The following is a 9,095-nucleotide window of genomic DNA, read 5'->3' as shown; positions in this document are numbered from 1 at the left end:
GGCAGCAGTTACCAGAGCTTCGGCGACCGGCCGACAATTGATCACCGGAGTTCTGTCGGTCAAAAAAAATTTTTTTGAAAATTTTTACAATTTCAGTATAACAGTTAACAACTTTTGTAATGCTATTAACAATTTCAGTATAGCAATTAACAACAGGTTTTTTGGGAAATTCAACAAATTCCGGCGACCGGAAACAATTTTTTTGAAAATTTTTACAACTTCAATATAGCCATTAACAACTTTTGTCACGCTATTAACAACTTCAATATAGCAATTAACAACAGGCTTTCTGGAAAATTCAACAAGCTCCGGTGACCGGAAACAATTTGTTTGAAAATTTTTACAATTTTAATATAAGGGTTAACAACTTTTGTAACTCTATTAATAACTTCAGTATAACGGTTAAAAACAGGTTTTTGAGTTTATTAATGGCATTATTGAAGTTATAAAAATGCCACTTTTTGAATTTTTCGAAAAAACTGTTGTTAACTGCTATATTAAAGTTGTTAACCGTTATATTGAAATTGTAAAAATTTTCAAAAAAATTATTTCCGGTCACCGGAGCTTATTAAATTTTCCAGAAAACCTGTTGTTAATTACTATACTGAAATTGTTAATAACATTATAAAAGTTGTTAACCATTATACTGAAGTTGTAAAAATTTTCAACTTCAGTATAACGTTAACAATTACGTTTTTCTTTGAAAATTTTTACAACTTTAGTATAACAGTTAACAACTTCTATATAGTAATTAACAACAGCTTTTTCGGAAAATTCAAAAAGTGGCATTTAATAACTTTAATAATGCCGTTAAGAAATTCAAAAACCTGTTGTTAACCGCTATACTGAAGTTGTTAATAGAGTTACAAAAGTTGTTAACCGTTATACTGAAGTTGTAAAAAATTTTAAACAAATTGTTTCCAGTCACCAGAGCTCGTTAAATTTTCCAAAAAACCTGTTAATTGCTATACTGAAGTTATTAATAGCGTTACAAAAGTTAACGGTTATATTGAAGTTGTAAAAAATTTTAAAAAAATTATTTCCGATCGCCGGAATTTGTTGAATTTCTCAGAAAACCTATTATTAATTACTATACTGAAGTTGTTAATAGCATTACAAAAATTGTTAACCGTTATACTGAAATTGTAAAAATTTTCAAAAAAAAAATTCCAACTGACAGAACTCCGGTGACTAATTATCCGCCGGTCACCGGAGCTCTGGTAACTGGTCGGCCAGTGGAGGCTGTGATATTTTAAAAACAATATTTAAAATGAAGGGCAATTTGGTCTTTTTCTTTTACATGATAATCCCAATTTGAGACCAAATTGGGATTTCTCAAATTTAGCATACCATTTGGGAATTATGAAGTTTAAGTAGCATTTTTCTGTCTTTTAATCTTTTTCCCTATAATAATCTGAACCATTCATACAAGACGGCATTTTGAACCCCACCACAATATCACTAGCAGATTTGTACGATTATTATTACATCAAATAACTAACAGTGCAAAACACAACAACTATGAACAATGCCCTAAAGCTGTCTCAGATATTCAAACTAAACAAAATTTCACCAAGAAATGCGTTATCTAGTTTGAGTCACCATCACTGGTCTCAAAGTCATCTCATCTCAGCTTCCTTTGTGGTGGAAGTGGTTGTGGATGCTGTTGGGTTCTTCTGTTTGGTCTGGGACTCCTCTGCTTGTTGCATACTTGAGATCTTTCCTGCTTCAGCCTCCTCAAGCAAAACTTCTTGATGCATTGTCTTCATCATATCCGTCATGGTTTTCTCTTCCTCTTCTAGCTGCATCTTCATTATCATCTCAGCTTCCTTGTCAATTGGTTTGAAGTATTCTTGAATGGTTGCCTCCTGCATAAAAATTAGTGTTTTGTCACACCTTTAACAATGGAAATCCCAAAATTTTTAAATGCATGCAAATAATTCCCATGCCATTAGTCTATCCCATTGTCACTAAAAGAATAAAATATTTTTTTGGCAAGAAATGTATCAGCACGTGACCTAAAATTTAAAGGGTTATAACTCAGTTTGAAGAAGTTTTCTATCCACACCAAAAAAACAAATGTTTGAGGGGTACAGTAATATATTATGCTCCATTTGTAAAATAACAAAATAATTGAGGTTTATTTATCCCAAAAAGAAAAAAATTGGAAGAATTTCTGGATAAGTTTTCAAGGTCAAGGAGGCTATTTTCACATGGTTCAAATTCTAAAGTTCAACAAAGTTTGGTATTATAATTTGATCTAAAATAATACTGCAAAACCTTGGACATTTATTTGAATCTGAAGTTCCCAAATTTTAAAATTCTAGTAAAGATGCAACTTACTGTTTCTTCAAGCTTCTTGTTTAAAGCTTGCATCTCTTCTACCATACGACGAACCTCGGATAAAATAATCTGCTCAGGTATTTTTCTAACTGCTTCCTTCCTTTCTTGTGCCTTTTCCAGGGAAAATTTCACACGCATCAAAAGGACGTAAAGGAAGATATTACACAGTAAAAAGACAAATTATTAGGCTAGTGGCATTTAAGCGCAAAATCCCCATTTGCCTTCCCACTTGGAACAGAAATACGTTAAGCTTAATTTACACCCTCGTGGCAAGCTTGATGACAAGACAGAAGACAAATTATGATGACACACAAATGTAATATCATCATTTAGCCCAGTATAAGAGCCAAAGTTTCTTCAACAAGAACACGCCTTATGTGGCGCATGTTGAAGTAGTGCTTTTTAGTACCCCAGATTGGTACATCTATAACACTTGACATAATTAATCACCTTTGGTATTCTACAGAAACTATGTTACGCTAACTTTCACTTACTAGATATATCATTTCTTCATTTTGAGTTGAAAAATGCCCAGGTTTCGATCCCCAGCTGTTTTCTGAGAACAGCAGAAAACTTTCTCCCATTTTCTCAATAGATACTGAGAGGTGTCCCTTGGTTTTTACATTTTAGAATATGGTGCTCATTACTTGGGCCTTGCTTAGAGCATCAACTCAAACCGAAAACCCAAGTTCCAGCTCAAGGGTGTTTGGATAAGCTTGTTAGAAGTAATTTTATAATGTGCGAGGTAAGTACATGAGATGAGTTTTATCTTGACTTGTGTGAAAGCATTTTTTTTAAGCGCTTTTAGGGGTTACCAACCACACCCGTGGGTTCTGAAAGAGAAAAGCTACTGACCCAAAATATATCTTTTAAGATATGGAAGGATGCCAGACCTGCTGGAGACGTTTTTCAAGCTGCGGCCTACAAGATCTTATTCTCCATTGTTCATAACCAGAAAGGACTCGCACATAAAATAAGGCTCTCCTCCCAAAGTCTACCAACTTGTTCATGGTGATAAGTCACCAACTGCTAATTTTTCTTTCTTCTCTTTTTTTCTTTCCCTTGGAATCTCCTGGGAAAATAAGTCCACTTCAGAATTGTCATAAGCAAAGCTTCATTGAATGTTAATTCAGCTGAAAGCTCTAAAAGAATATATTTACAATGTTTCATTTGGCAGCCATATAGAATCAAACCTAGCCAAAATAGTCGCCAAATAAAGGAAACAAGTTACCCAAAAATAAAAACCAAAGGACTTTGGCATTTTAATTTCACATCCTCAAAACAAATAAAAGAAATGACCATTAACCTCAACTTTTAAGAAATCAAAAGAACTTAGTCTTCCCAAGCGTCTTGGTTCAAGTGGCACTTAGTCTTTCCAAGAGTCTTGGTTCAAGTGGCACTTCCTTGGAAATTATAGGTGCTTATTTCCAGGCAAGGCTTCATAAATGAGGTTTGATTCCCACTCCCCCTCCCCCAATAGGCTCCCAGCTGGCACCAAAAGCTTGTTTCCTCCATTCAATTAATACCAAGGAGCCTACTAGCCTACTATTAATCAAGAATAACAATTCTAATTGATTAAAAGTAAAAAAGTTAGAAAAACACACAATGAGAGCTATACTTGAATGATTTGAAGGAAAAAATTACAGGAAAATTTACCTGCATGCATATATAGAAAGTTAGTTCTTCATATAATTTTTCTAATCATAACAATACCGTAACGGAATCTTGTATATTTGTTTAATAAGAAAATCCTGGATAAGCTACAATTATTTACCCCTCTATAGTTAGGTTTGCAATCACTTTGCACCTGTTTCAAGTCAAATTACATCTCAAGGTGAACCTTTGATCATACGCCACACCCCACCTCACCTTTATCGCTTGAGCAAGCATCAAATGGCCTGGCTCGAGTCAAATTTTAGAAAACATTCAATGCTGATATAGCGTTTCAAAGTCAGACTTGGTTACAAGAAAAAACCTTTGCCATGTAGGACATGAGAGAGAGCAGGGAGCCATTGGATTCTCAGCCGGACTCTCAAAGCAGTACAAACAAAGGGAAAGAATATATGCATAAGGTAGAATGCTAGAAACACCACAGTAAGAAAATTGCGTCAGATAGGGAAATTCTGAGAGGTAGGAGTGAAAGCCACTGAAAAACGGAAGAATACTAAGCTTTAAGGACTACTAATTCTAAGTTTGCTCCTCACATCCATATAACAGTAAAACGGGCAACTGTAATCGCCCAAATTGGCATGCCACTGGAACGAGATAAATGTTAAAGCGGGAAGTAACAGAAATTAGCTAACATGTTGACAAACAATCGAGAATTGAAAAAGAGATCCTGACCATAAAATCGATATTTAAAAATAAAATTCCCACAAATAGTACGGAGAAGGAACTGTCAATTCATGCTTTGGACATTCAATGCCACGTACCCAAATTTGACAAGGTCCCATAAAATCAGGTTCACGGAAAACCCCACATTTGTTATTAAAACCCCACATCAGGGCAATCGAACTTCTCCATAACAAACCTTGGCATGAACCCTGTTCAAGAAAAGATCCGATAGTCGATACCAGATGATTTCCTGAACAGGCTCCATTACAGGAGAATAACAAGCGGAAAAAGAATATAAATAAGATTGAGAAAAACCAACATAACCATTTGATGAGCCCGAGCTGACGTAGACCAATGACTTGACGATGGCGACGGCGAACGACTGATTAAGACAAGCTGGGGGGGCGAACCATTGCAGCCAGTAGAAAAGGTGTAGTACAGTAGCCGATAGCGTCGACTCAGCGGCGAAGGGTGCGAAGGGTATAGATAGTCATTTCAGAAATATGAGATGAGTTAAATTAAAATGTATAAATAGTGTGATTTAAAATAAATTTTATATTATATATAGAGTTTAAAAACCATAATGGATAATTAATTTAGAAGTCAAATAGGTGTTATGATAAAGCAGTGAAATGAAACAGTGGCTATAAGTTTTAACATAAAAATTAGTTGAGGGGTGAGATTTAATTCTAAATATAAAAATTTAATTAATTTTATCTTTCATATTTATATTTGTTTAAACTAATTTATTTTAAATCTAGCAAAAAGGACAAGTCTATCACAACATGGTGTTTCTGTTAGAAGAGGTATACATATTCAGTGTCCGATAATATCTCGAATAAAATTATCTTTAATAGTAAGATATCTATGTGTAAGAAAAAAACTTATAAACTACTATATAATGTAATTTTACATGAAAAATTTTTTAGATGTATTGCGTGATATTTGTTATAATTAATTAATTAACTAATTTTTTAAAATATATTTAAATTAATTAAGCATCTCTCATATTAATGATTAAAAAAAGTGTTGATTTTTATGAATTTATCTAGTATGTTGTTAATAACATGGCAATGAAATTTTTTCATAATATTTGATTATATACAAGTAAAAATGGAATAACAAAATTACCCTTCACAACAAAAAGTTAAAAAGATTAGAAAAGAAAAGAAAAGAGAGACCAATGAAGATGTGGTAAGATGATCAATGAATCCACCGCTAGGCATGGGAATCATCGTAGCTTAGATTTTAAGTGACCAAGCATCCCATGAAGATGTAAAATTTGGGTTTAATAAGAAATCATGATTCCAAAACAAATTGTTAGCCAAACATGAAAATACAACCAACATTATTCTCATGTCTTGTACTCCTCCAATTCTTGATATAGAACTAAATTATTAATTGATCTTGATCCTAAATATAAGACTCATTTATTACATTTGTCAGTTTTTCTTAAATTATTCATATTAATACTCTTTCAACTATAATCAAATAGAAAAGGAAAGGAAGATATTAAGGAAAATAATTATGGTTTTTTAAAAAAAACATTTTATATTTCCTATAATTAACTAACTCACCTTAACTTTCTTAATCTAATTAAACTAGTTAAATAGATCTTATATTAAGAACTAAAAGAATAGTTTCTTTCTAAGGTTATGGAGTGTTTATCATGAAGGTTTCCCATCACACCAATTACTTACCCGTTAATAATATTCTATCTCAAGGCAACTTCATATGGATGAATATGATGATACAAGTAACCCTAACAAATTGTATCAACTATATAGAGCCGTTCTGATTTAATCACGGGTTTTGAATTTGAGGCATGGGAATGTAGCACCCTAGGAGTCAAGGGCACCAACCTTAATAATTCTTATCATGCATCGAATTTGAATTAGTCTGAACCTATTAAGTTTGCACATCCAAAAAAAAATGATGATACAAAAACTAGGGTCAAGATTGTCAAACTTACAATGAAATGATCATACAGTGAATTCGGACACTAAATTTAAAGTACCCTATTTTTATTAATAAATGGTTATAGTTATTAAAAGTACTATATAATTAAATGATTAAAATAGAAAAATGACAATAATTTTATTAACTATATTTTAAATTCTAATAACCAAATTTTTTTAATAAAAAGTAATCATGTTATAAAGTAAAAGATAAAATATTCAAAATACAAAGTCAATAAAAGAGTCATATGGAGAAAACCTCCTTCAAAATAAAAGATATCATGAGAAAGTATCAAATCATAAAATTAAATTCATCATTATTCATAATTTATGATATTCAACGTGAAAATTTCAATAAAGTTCAAAAATTATTTCAATATTAGTTTATGCCTTTTGATTTTTTACCCGGTACATGCATGGCAAATATCTGTTGGATTCATAAAATATCTTTTAGAACCATTTACATTGGAAATGACTACTCCTCCTGTCCTTAATATAATATCCATTTAACTAATTTGATTAAATTAAGGAAATTAGGTAAATTAGTTAATTATAAGAAATATGACACATTTTTTCTAAAATACTATAATTATCTTTTTTAATACCCCCTCTTATTCTTCTACTTGATTATAGTTAAGAGAGTATCCATAGGGATAATTTACAGAAAATTGATAAATATGAGAAATTGGTCTTGTATTTAGAACCAAAATTAACTCAATAATTAAATCCTATATTAAAAACAGGAGGAGTATTACTGATAAAAGCCTCTTTTCGTTGGTTTTAAAAAAAAACAAAGATTAGAGCTTTTTAGTACATACAATCAATATGATTGGTTGAAAAAATAATTATAAATTTTTAAGCTAAAGTGATTTAATGTCTTACATTTAAAATTAAAATAAATCTCTTAACTAGTTACATTTGAAATCAAATTGAAGGAAAGCCAATATTTTGACTGTATACGAGTGAGAGACAACACGAGAGAGGTGAAGCCATGCATATAACGGTAAAAGATATGATTTTTTTCCCTCCAGCATGCTAAGAACACTTGCTATTATATTTGTATGAGAAATATATAACTCGCATAATTTTCAAATAATAATGTCACAAGGAAATAATTCGATTGGATATCATATGTAGTATTTATTATATAAATATATGTGAGGCATATATGATGTATGTCTATTTTGAGAGCAAGAGAGGACAGAAATTATAATCAAAATTATTTTGTTATGTATTCAAGTCACTCACCGTTAATACTACCTCCAGTCTTTAATATAAGACTCTGTTTGACTTTTATTTTGATTTTAAATATAAGACCCTAATCCACTTTGTCTCTCATATTTATGCATTTTTTTCAAGATAGTCCTTCTAATAATTGTAGTCCTAGCCAATATAGTTTATTAGTAAGGATATTTTAGGAAAGACAATACCTATTTATTACAAATAACTAACTTAATTTTTTTCCTTAATCTCTTCAAACTAGTCAACTGGGTCTTATAATTAGGACCGGAGGTAGTAATAAATAAATATTAAAAAAAATTGTATTCACATTTTTTTTAAGTGAAATTCTATCCACACATTTTGAATGTTTTAAATGAAATTTGCTTCTATATTGGCACGTACGTTGATCCTTTTCCTGACTTTTTCATTATCTTAATTAATAGGAATAGGCCTTGTGCAGTAAGATCGAATTATAATATCATATGTGAACTTTTATGCAAGCTTCATAGATAAAAAATTATATTAACCTTAAAATAAATAATATAAAACACATGACATTATATAATTTAGTCAACAGTTATATTGTAATTAAATAATTCTATCAACTTAGGTTGACATATATGCTCTCATTATTTAAACTAGCAGATGAAAGTTCTAAATTTAGCTCTTATATTCATTGATAAAAAAAAATGTAACTCTTATATTAATTATACTCAATAATAAATTTTATGAAAGATAATTTTAAAATTATTAAAAAAATTAATTTTAACTTTTTAATCAAATAGCTTAATCTATGTAAAGTTGGCTGGCAGTGAGAAGCGTGTTGGTTTCTTTTTGGCTATTTGTAAGAATTATAATAAGAAGACAACGCTTGCCTTCTCCACATTTTTTTTAATAATTTATAAATTATAAATAGTAGGACTAAAATTTGATATGAAATGTATAAAAATGTTGATATGATTGAACCTTTGAAACCTCGAAGAAAAAACAAGAGATAATTCACCAGATTTAAAGCCAATCTATAAGCAACCGCCATCTCACCGGGAACACGCAGAAACTGGAGCTTTCGGCGTAGTTTTGGCATCATTTCTTCGGCGTATCGATGGATTCCTTGAAGACGAAGCCAACTCATCTCTTAGTCAGACTTCGCTCGTCTTCTTCATGAGCCACGTGCATTTTTCATTGTTGTCGTTTCTCCAACATGCCGAAAACTTTCCTACGACGTCGTTTCCATCAGCG

At 31.2% G+C, this 9,095-nt stretch overlaps 1 protein-coding gene across 2 annotated transcripts; it reads right to left on the bottom strand.

The window, feature by feature from the left end:
- Positions 1-1,413: 1,413 nt before the first annotated feature.
- Positions 1,414-5,076, bottom strand: LOC114730723 (uncharacterized). 2 transcript variants are annotated; one of them, XM_028917834.1, is made up of 4 exons: positions 4,997-5,076; positions 3,237-3,415; positions 2,344-2,454; positions 1,414-1,868 (listed from the first exon to the last, which is right to left on the bottom strand). In XM_028917834.1, the coding sequence occupies exons 2-4, from the start codon at positions 3,351-3,353 to the stop codon at positions 1,620-1,622; spliced, it is 477 nt and encodes a 158-aa protein (XP_028773667.1). In that variant the 5' UTR covers positions 3,354-3,415; positions 4,997-5,076; the 3' UTR covers positions 1,414-1,619. The 2 variants fall into 2 exon arrangements, with proteins under 2 accessions (XP_028773667.1, XP_028773674.1); XM_028917841.1 differs by having other exon boundaries at positions 5,002-5,018.
- Between the last annotated feature and the right edge of the window lie 4,019 nt (positions 5,077-9,095).

Source organism: Neltuma alba, unplaced genomic scaffold, assembly GCF_004799145.2.
Source record: "Neltuma alba isolate B1F8T4 unplaced genomic scaffold, ASM479914v2 tig00002511_pilon, whole genome shotgun sequence".
In the NCBI taxonomy this organism is placed as follows: domain Eukaryota; kingdom Viridiplantae; phylum Streptophyta; class Magnoliopsida; order Fabales; family Fabaceae; genus Neltuma; species Neltuma alba.
This window is presented reverse-complemented; position numbering and strand designations above follow the sequence as displayed.

Excerpts from the sequence above, each read along its gene's own strand:
- LOC114730723 (XM_028917834.1), bottom strand. The coding sequence starts at position 3,353 with ATGAACAAGTTGGTAGACTTTGGGAGGAGAGCCTTATTTTATGTGCGA. Across the intron at positions 2,455-3,236 it reads TTGAAAAACGTCTCCAGCAG|GCACAAGAAAGGAAGGAAGC; the intron begins GTCTGGCATCCT and ends TCCCTGGAAAAG. Across the intron at positions 1,869-2,343 it reads ACAAGAAGCTTGAAGAAACA|GAGGCAACCATTCAAGAATA; the intron begins GTAAGTTGCATC and ends ATTTTTATGCAG.